At 42.6% G+C, this 13,477-nt stretch overlaps 1 protein-coding gene across 3 annotated transcripts in view; it reads right to left on the bottom strand.

Annotated features, from left to right (window-relative positions):
• mapk13 (mitogen-activated protein kinase 13) overlaps positions 1-13,477 on the bottom strand; it is an 82,911-nt gene that overhangs the window by 34,331 nt on the left and 35,103 nt on the right. For all 3 annotated transcript variants that reach the window (XM_018091071.2, XM_031895672.1, NM_001123470.1), the window contains exons 8-9: positions 12,443-12,514; positions 12,245-12,324 (exon numbers count right to left, since the gene is read on the bottom strand). In XM_018091071.2, the coding sequence (XP_017946560.1) occupies positions 12,245-12,324; positions 12,443-12,514 (152 nt within the window). The remainder of the gene's footprint in view (positions 1-12,244; positions 12,325-12,442; positions 12,515-13,477) is intronic.

The following is a 13,477-nucleotide window of genomic DNA, read 5'->3' as shown; positions in this document are numbered from 1 at the left end:
AGTAAGAAAAGCTGTTGAAATGCATGGCAAAATTGTTGATTGTCCTACTTTTTCTCTTATAAAAAAAATCAATAAAAACTTTCAAATTAAAAAAAAAAAAAATTAACTTGAATGATAATGTCTTAAAAACATTGGAGCCACTCATTTACTCATTTGGCTTTTAATATTATCTCTGCTGATGATATCCAAACATACCCAACTGGATAACACAACACCACCTCAAACTGAACCTAACAAAAACTGAACTAATCATCCTTTATCTTAATCTGGTCCTTTTCTCTTCTTAATTGCATGCTCTTTAACCGTGTCAGCACATTGTCTGGGGTAATTTTTGACTCCTCTCTCTCCTTCTCTTACCATATTAACTCCACTGTGAAAACTTGTTGCTTTAAGCAATATTGCTAAAATCTGTCCCTTCCACAGCCAATACACTCATGCATTCTCTCATCCTATCCTGACTAAACTACATTGACCTGCTAATAACTGGCCTCCCTCCTTACTATTACTGCTGTTTTTCACCTTAAACTTTTGTACCTTGCTGCTCCTTATTTGGAATGCCATCCCTGAATTTTTCCAGAGAGAATCCTCCCTCAGTCTCTTCAGAACTAAACTCAAAGATTACCTTTTGTAGTGTCACCTACTGTAACCTACAGCATTTAATTTCATCCTGTTTGTGTCTCTTAGTTACTCTTCCATTTAGATTGTAAACTTTACGGGGCAGGGACCTCCATCCTCTTGTCTTTTAGGCACTTAGCTCTGTAAGAACCTTATTGCAACTGTACGTGTATCAATTTGTATTTATTATTGTACTTTGTATTTATTTTATTAGTGGTGCTTGCGAAGCAAAGCATCACTACTATTATCCCCCAGGTTTATTTTTCTTGTTATTATTATTATTCTTCCGTTCCAAAGTTCGGCGCGTAACTAGTCCCGCACCGTTTGTCGTAGACCCATGAGTGAGGTGTCAAATCGTGCGGCCTATTCGGGAATGGGGTGCTATGACTTTTCTAAGGGGTGGGCTCAAAAATTCCATAGACTTATCATTGAGGCCAACTTTGACGGATTGTAGCGCAGAGAGGGAATATTTTTGAAACATGAAATTTACCACGTTTGAAGAGGTTTGCAACCTGTGTCAGAAGATACCACGCACAAGGGTGTAAGTTTTACCCCCGGGGCAAGAGAGGTCCCCAAATTTGCCCCATTGACTTATAATGGGGATTTTGGCGAATAACTAGTTTGTCATAGACCCATGAATGAGGTGTCCAACCATGTGGCTTATTCGGGAATGGGGTGCTATGAGTTTTCTGAGGGGTGCGCGGTTAATTGCCCCAGCAGGGGGCAATTATCCGCCCATAGACTTAACATTGAGACCAACTTTGACTGAGTCCCGCACCGTTTGTCGTAGACCCATGAATGAGGTGTCAAACTGTGCGGCTGCTTTGGAAATGGGGTGCTATGACATTTCTGAGGGGTGGGCGGTTAATTGCCCCAGCAGGGGGCAATTATCCGCCCATAGACTTAACATTGAGACCAACTTTGACTGAGTCCCGCACCGTTTGTCGTAGACCCATGAATGAGGTGTCAAACCGTGCGGCTTATTCGGGAATGGGGTGCTATGACTTTTCTAAGGGGTGGGCGGTTAATTGCCCCCGCAGGGGGGGTGCTATGAGTTTTCTGAGGGGTGCGCGGTTAATTGCCCCAGCAGGGGGCAATTATCCACCGTTTGTCGTAGACCCATGAATGAGGTGTCAAACCGTGCGGCTTATTCGGGAATGGGGTGCTATGTCTTTTCTAAGGGGTAGGAGGTTAATTGCCCCCGCAGGTGGGGTGCTATGAGTTTTCTTAGGGGTGCGCGGTTAATTGCCCCAGCAGGGGGCAATTATCCGCCCATAGACTTAACATTGAGACCAACTTTGAGTCCCGCACCGTTTGTCGTAGACCCATGAATGAGGTGTCAAACTGTGCGGCTGCTTCGGGAATGGGGTGCTATGACTTTTCTGAGGGGTGGGCGGTTAATTGCCCCAGCAGGGGGCAATTATCCGCCCATAGACTTAACATTGAGACCAACTTTGACTGAGTCCCACACCGTTTGTCGTAGACCCATGAATGAGGTGTCAAACTGTGCGGCTTATTTGGGAATGGGGTGCTATGACTTTTCTAGGGGGTGGGCAGTTAATTGCCCCAGCAGGGGGCAATTAACAACTGTTTGTCGTAGACCCATGAATGAGGTGTCAAACCGTGCGGCTTATTCGGGAATGGGGTGCTATGACTTTTCTAAGGGGTGGGCAGTTAATTGCCCCAGCAGGGGGCAATTTACCGGCTCAAAAATCCCATAGACTTAACATTGAGGCTCATTCGCTCATCACTACTGACAATTAGAAGCTTTAACCAAAGCTTTGTAAGATCAGCCCCAAATAGACTTGCAATCACAAACAACAGGACGTAAGGCTAAACGATTAAAACCATAAGTGCAGAAAAATGGAGAGAAGCCCAAGGACTCATGACACAAATTATTATGGGCAAACTCTGCCAAAGGAAGAAGCTCCGACAATTATAATGATTCTGCAAGATAAAACAGTGGAGAAACTGTTTCAAGGCTGGATTAGTTCTTTCAGTCTGACAGTTGCTTTGTGGGTGGTAAGCATAAGAAAAGTTCAAAGTTATGCTCAAAAGCTTGCAAAATGCTTACCAAAACTGGGAAACAAACTGAACACAACGATCATAAACAATGTAGGAAGAAAATCCATGTAACCATAAATCTCCTTGACAAAAATCACAGCCAAAAAAAACAGCAGACAGAAGGAACAAAATGGGCCTTATTAAGAAAATGGTCCACTACCACAAAGATAGTAGTAAAATCGTCCAACATTTAAGAAGCATTGGTTGCAGCAGGACACCAGGTGGTGGCTTGCAGGAGGGTACCCTATGGACTCTTTTTACTGTGAAATATGGAGAGAACTTTCTGCTCTCAATCTGTCCTATAACCAGGTTGCCCTTCGCAGCCTTTCGGAAGACCTATAACATGAAGGTTAGATCTATGCTGTCTATTTTCTAAATCATCAACATATTCAATGAGATTAGCACATCAGCTATTTATATTGGGGGGCATATAAATAACTTCTGTGGGGTCCCAAAGTTTCTGATGGCCGTCCTGCAGGTGTAATGTAGGCAGTGGATCAAGAAAACGTTTAAGGCCACACCAAAGTCATTCAGAATGGAGTTTGAGCGGGAGCAGTCTTTCAGTGTGTCTTCCTCCATTCACATCCTGGTCACACCCTGAGCTCTCCACTTCTGTTTGTGTTTTCAGAAGTTCAATATTACTGTCTTCAGTAGGTTGAAGGGCCTTGTGGGTGAAGGCTTAGAAAAGTTGGCTTGTTTTGAAACTAGCTTGTGTTTGAATTTTGGGGTCAGAGCTAAGACCCTGTACTAGATAAACCCTAAGAAACCATTTTGTTGTCGGAGGTTCACAAGTAATGCTCACAGAGCAAGCAATCTAGATATACTAGTAGTAGAGCTTCTTTAGCAGACCAAGACAATCTAGAACCACAGAATCTGATTGAGACAACAGAAGAAGAGCTAACACTGGATTTCTGATGCCAGGCTTTAGTGCAAGAAAGTATGAGGTTGTGCAAAACTTCTTTTGGATTAAAGTATTGAAACGTGTTCCAAGATCTTAATTACAACAAAGAATTTATAAATATATATGTATTGTGGGAAGATTAGCTTTTTTAATGCCAGGCAAACTGTTTTTTTATGCAGAGAATGAGGCAGTGACACCAAAAATGCAGGAAAAACAATGCTTTGACTTTAATTATTCCTTCAAAAACAAGAAGGTCTTCCTGATTACACTTTCCCAGACTGCCACAGGTTAACACCCTGTTACTCACAACTCAGAGGTAATTTCTCTCTATCAGTCAGGGCATACAGCCTTCTTCACTGCTGCACTCTCTTCAAACACTGTCTCTCTCCAGGCACAGTCTCAAGCCCTTTGGCACTCGCTTCCTCTCTCAAGCTCAGGCACTCTGTATCTCTTTATCTGACACTCCCTGTGTCTCAGGCTCCACAGGCTCCTTGGTCCTCTCTTTGGTTTCTTCTCACACACTAGGAGCCCTGTCTCCCCCAAACATCCAAGGAAGGACCCATAGATGTGGGAGCACACCCCTTTATACCATTCCAGGCAGCTCATCTCTCAGCTGCCACTTAATTACTCAACTGAGAGGGAATAGTAACCCTATTTGGTATCCCCTTGCAGTCCACATCATGCGCCTCAAATGCACACTTTCCAGAACATTTTTAGGCAAGACAGATGTTTCTTAACACACTGTTAGTATGAATATTAAATGTGGTCTTGTCATTATTTATCATACGCAAGGAAAGCCTAGGAAAGGTGTATGACATTGGAGGGGCAAGTTTTCTATTTGCTACCTGTCCTTCCAGGGAGATAAAGGCAGTTAAACCTTTTGTGTGCTGCCTTATTGACTAATGGAAATTAAAATGAAAAAGAAAAAAAGAGCAATTCTCTGCCTCCTTCACATCTTACAGGCAGGAATTAATCCAGTCATTTTCTGCATAATTAAAGTCACTCATTATAACAACTTGACTTTGTTGTTAAGCTTTTTCCATCTGTAAAAGTAGCCGGACTGCATTCTTCTCACTTATGCTGTCTGTTGCATAAACCAATGATAATTTTTTAGGGCTTCTAAACTCCAGTGCTATTTCATTTCTGAAGTGCATGGCATTAATTGCTGTACATAACATAAAAACAAACTCATCTGCATTTTTAAATTCCCCACCCCTCCTAAAAAAGTTGTAACTATCATAGCCCATCAGATTCAGTAATACCAGTTATATCATATTTTTCTTTACATTTCAGTTTGCAGTTAACTCTAACCCTTACATTTTGCCTGACAAGCTTTGTGCATTTGCAAGCAGACAGCAGAGGTTACTTTTTTTCGGTCTGGTATTTATATTAATTATTGAAGAGTAGATCTTAGTTATTTTATAGAGCTATAACTGCGGGAACTTCATAACAGATATACTTTATGCACCCCTCTCTCCTATGTCACGATTAACATAAACCACCCAGAGACTAGCCTCAAAATAATCTGGCACAGACTTGACGAGAAGAGGCAATAGAAAATTTACAGTACTAAATGAGTTGTTACAGGAACTTCAAATAGCCACATCTGAAAAAAAATATACAGGGTTTTGCATTCATTATCACATCCATTTTTTCCCTATTGTGGACTTTTTTTGCCAGCATACCAAGATGAGAACTTGTAGTCCCCATACAAATCCACTGCCTCCTGGTAAGCTGTCAGCCTTACATTAAAATTCTCACCCTGAAAACCAAAGAGAAGTCAATACAACCTAATTAAAGAAAAACATATACAAGTGCAGCTCTTCAACATCTTACTTATCAGGCACTTTTGAGATCAGTAAATGCACACATCACAATACAACTTTAAACCATGGGCCATGTCTCACACTGATGGTGACGGCAAGTATAGCAGGGAGAAAGATAATATTTCTATAGCTACACCAGAGGACGCTTGAGATTGCACAGAATTCTACAAGGGAGCCATAGGTGGCAGATTTTGCTCCAAAATTTGCCTGGTAAGAGTAAACAAAGTCAAACACCCTCTTTCCAACTAAACAAGCACGCACTAAGTCACACTGACAGGTATACATACCTTGGCCATGAAATCAGCCAATCAGGAAGCTTTAAACCAGCAGTAGCTGCTCTAAAAGACAGGGCATGCAGAACCTTCTATGCCATCAGGAGACACCTGTAACACCTTAAACCCCCAGTAAGAGTCTGGCTTAAAATCTTTGACAGTGTCATTGCCCCAATCTACGGCAGCGAAGTGTGGGTCCGATCACCTACCAAGACCAACCCATATGGGACTCTAGCCCAACAGAAATATTCCATCTGGAATTCTGCAAGCACCTCCTCCAAGTCCACCGCAGCACCCCAAACAGTGCCTGTTGGGCTGAGCTGGGCAGATTCCCCCTACTGTTTGCCATACAGAAGAGGGCGCTCTCATACTGGGCACACCTATACAACAGCAACCCCATGACCTACCATCATAAAGCCATGTTGCACAATGAGACCCAGGTAAAGCCTTGTGCCCTGAAACAACTCATCAGTACCCTGCCCACCCAAGCCTCCCACCTTCTAACAAAAGGCCAAGTAACAAAAACAATAAACCAGTCTAAAGAGCAATATGTCTGTGATGGGAAGGGAAGCGATAGCAGAAGCTTACGATCTACCAATCACTAGGGAGGGAATACAGACTGGCCCCATACATGGAAAGGCTACCCCGAACCCCAAAGCCAGACAGATCCTGAGCCAGTACAGACTGAGTGCCCACAGCCTGGAGATTGAACTGGGATGGCACTGACAGACCTACAGGCCCAGGGAGAGCAGGCTGTGCCAGCTATGTGACCAGGAGGCAGTAGAGGATGAGGTCCACTTCCTGCTACACTGCCCCAAATACTCATTACTGAGAGACACCTACTGCCAGAGACTCTCCCATCACATTCCAGACTTCCCCTCTATAGAAGAAGAGAGAAAACTCTGCATCCTACTGGGTGAACAGGCACCAACAGTAACAATGGCAGCACAATACATAACAGACTGTCATAGACTGCAAGAGAAAGGACTTTCCCTTGTCCCCATATACTGACCCCATAACCCCACCCCTTAAACCCCCCAATTTTCATATATTGACCCCATAACCCCACCCGTTACACCCTCTACCTGCTTTGGCAATGCTAAATGTTTTGGTCCTGCCAATAAAGCTCATTTGATTTGATGTATACCAAAAAGGCCAAAAGGACAAAGCTGTTAAAGGAACAGTAACACTAAAAAATGAAAGAGCTTTCAAGTAATAAAAATATAATGCACTTTGGCCCTGCACTGGTAAAACTGGTGTGTTTGCTACAGTAACATTACTATAATTTATATAATAAGCTGCTGTGTAGCCACGGGGGCAGCCATTCAAGCTGGAAAAAAGAAAAGGCACAGGTTACATTGCAGATAACAGATAAGTTCTGTAGAATACAATAGTGTTTTATCTGTTATCTGCTATGTGCCTGTGCCTTTTCTCCTTTATATGGCTGCCCTCATGGCTACATAGCAGCTTATTTATATAAATTATAGTGGACTTTCTTAAGTAAACACACAACTTTTACCAGTGCAGGGCAGCAGCACATTATATTTTAGTTACTTTTATACACTTCATTTTTTTGGTGTTACTGTTCCTTTAAGCTTTATGCAGTCCCAGAAAACTAACAAATCTCTGACTCATTTATGCTTTTTTTTTTAAAAAAGAGGATAACCAGGTAGCAAAGTCAGTACAAACTCTCTTAAAAATTGAGCATACAGTTGGATTGCACCACTCTACCCTTAAGACCCAAGTGGTAATATTTACCTAACAATAGAATGGGACTTCTAGATTTAGGACTCAAAGAAATGATGGTAGCTACCAACAGGGCCGCCATCAAAAATCACGGGGCCCCTCACAATAAAGTTTTCTGGGCCCCCCCTCCTCCCACATCCCCAATGGCCCCTGCCCCAGTGACCCCTCCCATCAATACAAAGGACATAAAACTTTGGTAGCCTGGGCCCCCCTAAAACATTGGTGTCCAGGAGTTACGTTTTGCATTGGTGCCAGGGCAGGTACCCCCTAAATCATTGCTAGCCAGCCCAGGGCCCCCTAAAACTTTGGTAGCCAGGGCCCCCCTAAACAGGCCCCCCCCAAAGCATCCTCCAGCTTCCCCCAGGGCCCCCCCCAAAGCATTCTCCAGCTTCCCCCAGGCACCCCCAAAGCATTCTCCAGCTTCCCCCAGGCCCCCCCAAAGCATCCTCCAGCTTCCACCAGGATCCCCCACCCAAAGCATCCTCCAGCTTCCCACAGGCCCCCCCAAATCATCCTCCAGCTTCCCCCAGGACCCCCCACCCAAAGCATCCTCCAGCTTCCCCCAGGCCCCCCCCAAAGCATCCTCCAGCTTCCCCCAGGCCCCCCCCAAAGCATCCTCCAGCTTCCCCCAGGGCCCCCCCCAAAGCATCCTCTAGCTTCCATAAGGCCCCCCCCAAAGCATCCTCCAGCTTCCCCCAGGGCCCCCCGCAAAGCATTCTCCAGCTTCCCCCAGGGCCCCCCCAAAGCACCCTCCAGCTTCCCCCAGGGCCCCCCAAAGCATTCTCCAGCTTCCCCCAGGGCCCCCAAGCATCTGCCAGTTCCCACCTTCCCTCCCCCCAGCTGCCTCCTGCCGTGGTTTCCTCCGCTATGTGCCGCGGCTCCCCACTACTTGTGCGCTTTTATAAGGTTGCGCCCCATGCGTGTGACGTCAGTACGTACGGGCGCAACCTTATAAAAGCGCAGAAGTAGCGGCACATAGCGGAGGACGCCACCGGAGCCAGAGGAAGCAGGGCCCGGACTTCATTAAAGAGGGCCCGAGCTAAGAAAACTTTAGCACGGTCGGGCCCCCTTTAAAGCTAAAAACGTCCGGGCCCGTTACAATTGTCCCCCCTGTGCCCCCCTGATGGCGGCCCTGGCTACCAATATTTAAAGTTTATCATTCCAAAGAAACTAGAACTGATTACAGTGTTCTTTGATTCCAGTGTTTGGTTCAAAGCTGCCACTCTAAATGATGATCTCATGACAAGCCTTGGCCTCAAGAGTTTTCACAAAGACGCTTTTGCTTTCAATACTCAAGACAATAATTTCTTGAGGTTTAGATATAATTATCTTTCTATAAAGATATTACAGCTCTTCACTGTCTATGGACTCTTGCCATCTATGGACTCTGGTGCTCTGTGAGGCAGAGTATGGGTCAGATGTCAGGCACTATGCGAATTTCGGCTACATGTGCCTGCACCTGAAGGGCTATATTGACAATGAAACAAGATGGTTTTATGTTTATGTCAATAACAGGAGATTCACTTACAGTGGCACTACAAACCTGAAAACAACTCCTGCAGAGTTGTTGCTGTAAGTCAGGTCAAAGGTAAGTTACATATACAAAAATAGATCAATATAGTAAGACTAAGGGCTGTGACAAACGGGGAGATTAGTCGGCAAGTGGCAAATCGTGGCACCGTGTATCCCATCCCACCGGCAGTTTACATTCTAGCTGGTGGGATGGCATTTCGACGGAGATTAGTCGTCCACGACAAGGAAGATTTGTTGCATGGCGACTATTCTCCCCATGTGTCACAGCCCTTAAGCTCAAAGGTGAACCACTATATTTGTTTATGCAAAACTGATTGCTTACTTTATGTAAGCACTGATCCTTCGCTATCTTAAATGGTCCTTTCTCTTTAAAAACATAATGTCCCGAAGCAACATAAACCTATGCGCATGCATCATCCTCTTATCATGTGCATTATAATGGGTGTTAACAGTGCAAGTGAGAAAGATAGCTGAATTGCAGAGATGTTTCATGTGTGCTTGTTTTCAAATAGTATTAGGTAATTTCTATAACATGATCCACCACTACTTGCAAATTAATGCTAGCGAGCGGATTGGCATGAAATGTTGCCATGTTAACTGGGAAACTCTGGGCTGAATTTCGTCAATCCACACATGCAATGGCCCAAAGCGACTAGGTTCAGCTTAGAAATGGAAATCAGTAGACATCAAACAAGTTTTATGTGAAGAAGCTGGCAAAATGTAGGTAAACAGAGAAGCACAGAATTGCGCTGTCAGAATGTAGTAACGATATAACACATAGTGGAAATTTACTAAAACTCGTATAGTTTTGGATTACACAACTGAAAGTCTATAGGTGAAATTTAATTGGCTGTTGTTGGCTCCGCCCACTTTCCTAAATTTGTAACATAGTCACCCAGTGACAAAGTTTGGAAACACTGGCATTAAACCAGTAAAATTCAATAGGTGAGATCTGATTGGCTGTTGATTGCCCCACCCACTTTTTCAGACCTAAAACTGCAGTCCCCTAGTGACCAACTATGAAGAGTTTGGGGATCCTGGTGTTAATACTATGAGAATGGCAGCAGGTTGAAGTTCTCCATTGAAAATCAATAGGTAAAATCTGATTGGCTGTTGGTGGATCTTCCCAATTTTTCTAACCTTGAACCACAGTTACCTGCTGCCTAACTCTACAAAGTTTGGGGACCGTGGTATTATTACTGTGAGAATGGCAGCAGGTTGAATTTCCTCCACTGAAAGTCAAAAAGGTCAAAAATCTGAATGGCTGTTCATAGCTCCACCCACTTTTTGGCATCCAACAAATATCAGATTTTAATTCAGACTGACCCCATGATTATGTGATTCAAGTTTGGTGAGTGTAGCCTCAAAGCTGTAAGATTGGCAGCAGTTTAAATTTCCCCTTTAAAGTCAAATAGTGAAATTTGATTGGCTGTTCTTGGCCCCTCCCACTTTGGGTCATCCAACAAATGTCGCTGTTTCATTAAGAGTGATCCCATGATTATGTTTTTTAAGTTTGGGGAGTCTAGCTTCAAAGCTGTAAGTGTGGCAGCAGTTTGAAAATCTTCCCTGTGGAAAAATTGGGGTGTTCGAAGCGGCGTCACAAAAAGATGGGGGATGGGATTGCTTAGGAAATCACAAGCAACCTGCTCCGCTATAGGGGAAACAAGTGTGGAGAGTCTGAGTGTTGTACCCCTAAAACTGTAGGAAGAGTAGCATTTAGAAAATGGGAGGCGCTAAGAAGCAGAAGAAGAATCAGAAGAATAAGCTGAAGTCAAAGAACAGTATGTTGGGTTTTTCAAACCAACATAATAAAATGTAGCCTTACAGAACAATAAAGTTTTGCCGGGGTCAGTGAATCCCATTTGAAAGTTGTAAACAGTCAGAAGAAAAGTGCACATAATTATGTGTATATGCACATAACTATACAATAATAAATAATGAGAACCAGTTGAAAAGTTGCTTAGAACTGTCCATTCTATAACATACTAAAAGATATCTTAAAGGTGAACCACCCCTTTAAAGAGGATGTAAAGGCAAACATAATATTGCACTCACTGCTTCTCAACCTAAAAAGAACCCCCCCCCCCGAGTAGTGAGAATCAATCAGTCATCAGAAAAAACTTTTCAAGTAAAAGCTGGTGAGGTTCAATAAAAGTCAATGATGTCCCTAACAACTAATGTTTAAATAAACACTTTGAGTTTTTTATCCTCATTTTTCTTAAGCAAGCATTCAAGAAGAAAAGTCGCAGGCGCAGATTTTTTTTCACATCTGCAATTTTTTTTTCACAAACGAGTATTGATAAATCTGGCCCTTAGATGCAGATTTATTAAAACTCTAACATATCTCATTGTTTTGAAATTCGAATAAAATCGTTTCACTAATGTCTTACATTAACTAAAACGCATGAACTGAAAAAGTCTGGGAGGGAAAAAGTTGCAGAAAGTCGCAAAACGCTTTGTTTTTTTCGAATTTTTGCACATAGAACCAGCATCAAAATACAAAATCTCTAAAGTTACAAAGCAAAAGAAGGATCCTCTAGGGAAGGGGCATTTGCTATTGGACCGATTCGGCAGCTAATCGGCCCGTGTATGGGCAGAACAGAGCTGACTGGCCGACCGATATCTGGCCTGAAATTGGCCAGATCTCAATCGGCCAGGTTAGAAAATCCGGTCGGATCGGGGACCGCATCGGCTCGTTGATGCGGTCCCCGAACCGACTGCCCCATAAGCTCAAATGTAATCCAATCGTTTGGCCCCAGGGCCAAACGATCGGATTATTTTTTTTTTAAAGTCCCTTGCTACCCGATATCGCCCACCCGTAGGTGGGGATATCGGGTGAAGATCCGCTCGCTTGGCGACATCGCCAAGCGAGCAGATCTTATAGTGTATGGGCACCTTTAGGCTCCATTTTGTACAATATTATGTGCACGAAGTACACCATCCCTTAAATTAAACCCTTTCGTTTGTGGTAATCTTGGTGGTTAGCCAATGTTTTTGTTTAAATGGTCATTTATTGCATGTAATCAGTTATTATTCAATGTATTTACTGCAACACTATTTTTAGTAATTATTGCATTTCTTTTTATTTCTTGTCCACTTCCACTTCATACTTATACCTTAGTATAGTCTTAGTAAAGTCTAAAATATTTATTGAATTTCTGGATGGACTTTTCTCCAATCAGCATATCAGTAACATTTTACGATAAGTAAAAAAGTCCACTGCATTTTATACAAGTGAGACACTTGATATATAAATGTAAAAAATAAGCATTATATTTAAAACTTACTGCCATATCTTCCAGCTTCTGAATAAACTCTGGCCCTGGTACTCCAGTTACTTTCAGGATTTGTGTAAGTTGGTCCAAATCTATAGTAGTATTAAGGGTTCATTTCAAACAAAGAAGATATATTGAATATTGATTTCATGTCCACTGTAATGTCTCACATGGCATCTAAATGATAAATCTGCAAAATACCAAGGATACAGTCTTTTCCTTTGAAGAGGGTTTTCCCAGTCAGCATTTCTCCCATGATACAACCAACTGACCAAATATCCACTGTGGAGAGAATGGTGTCCAGGTTAGGTTGTGATTAAGGAACTGACATACATTTAAAAAATGGGCTGGAAACTACACTGGAAAAAGTAACCACTATAATAATCTCCCTACAAATAAATATTCCTAAAACTCCATCTGTTTAAAGAAGCATATTTAATTACCCAGTGCAATAAAAAGGCTCTATCAATGCTTCCCTAAGCACAGTTTGTTCATTCTCTACAGTGGAACCCATGGAAGAGCCCCTGCAGGGGGATGTACAATCATATGTGTGTATAAGGGCCCTAACCCTTGTTTGTTCATTTATTGTAGACCTCTGTTTTTTACAAATTAATATAAAATGCTTCATGCAATTATGATAATTCTCACTGGCTCCTTTGGTGGCATTTCTGTCTTGCACAGTGATTCACAGAGTGATTCAGTCCCTCCTTCTCTTTATTTTATTGTAAGGTGATGAATTCTGGAATTTGAAACCCCTATATGCACTACACACTATGGCAATTCGGCACTTGAAGTCCCTCTGACTTCAAGTACCAAAATCAACTAAGAAGCCTTCAAGAAAAAGATTGTGTTAGAAGTCTTGTTTTAAATGTTAAGTGCTGCAAAAAGGAATGTGGCACAAGCATATATAAAGAAACAAGGGGCCTACATAATAAATAATAATTGCCCAGCAATGAAATATATAGAAAGAAACCACCAGCGCTCGGTCTAACCCACACTGTGGCACTGACCAGGTTGAAGCACCCTTCTGCTAGTGCTCAGTCCAACCCACATATACGGGCCCATTTAATAAACAATTTTGGGATATATTCATATTTTTTTTAAATTATAGAACATTTTGGAGTGTAGGCAAAAATTTTGGTAAAATTCCACAAGTTTTTTGTGGTTTTCGGTAAATTTCCACAAAAAATAGTATTTTGGGCAAAGAATACATTCTTTACATTTTGGAATTTGTTAACGCTTTGG

This window comes from Xenopus tropicalis, chromosome 2 (assembly GCF_000004195.4).
Source record: "Xenopus tropicalis strain Nigerian chromosome 2, UCB_Xtro_10.0, whole genome shotgun sequence".
NCBI lineage: Eukaryota > Metazoa > Chordata > Amphibia > Anura > Pipidae > Xenopus > Xenopus tropicalis.
Note: the sequence above shows the minus strand (reverse complement) of the source record. Positions and strands in the feature narration are given on the sequence as shown.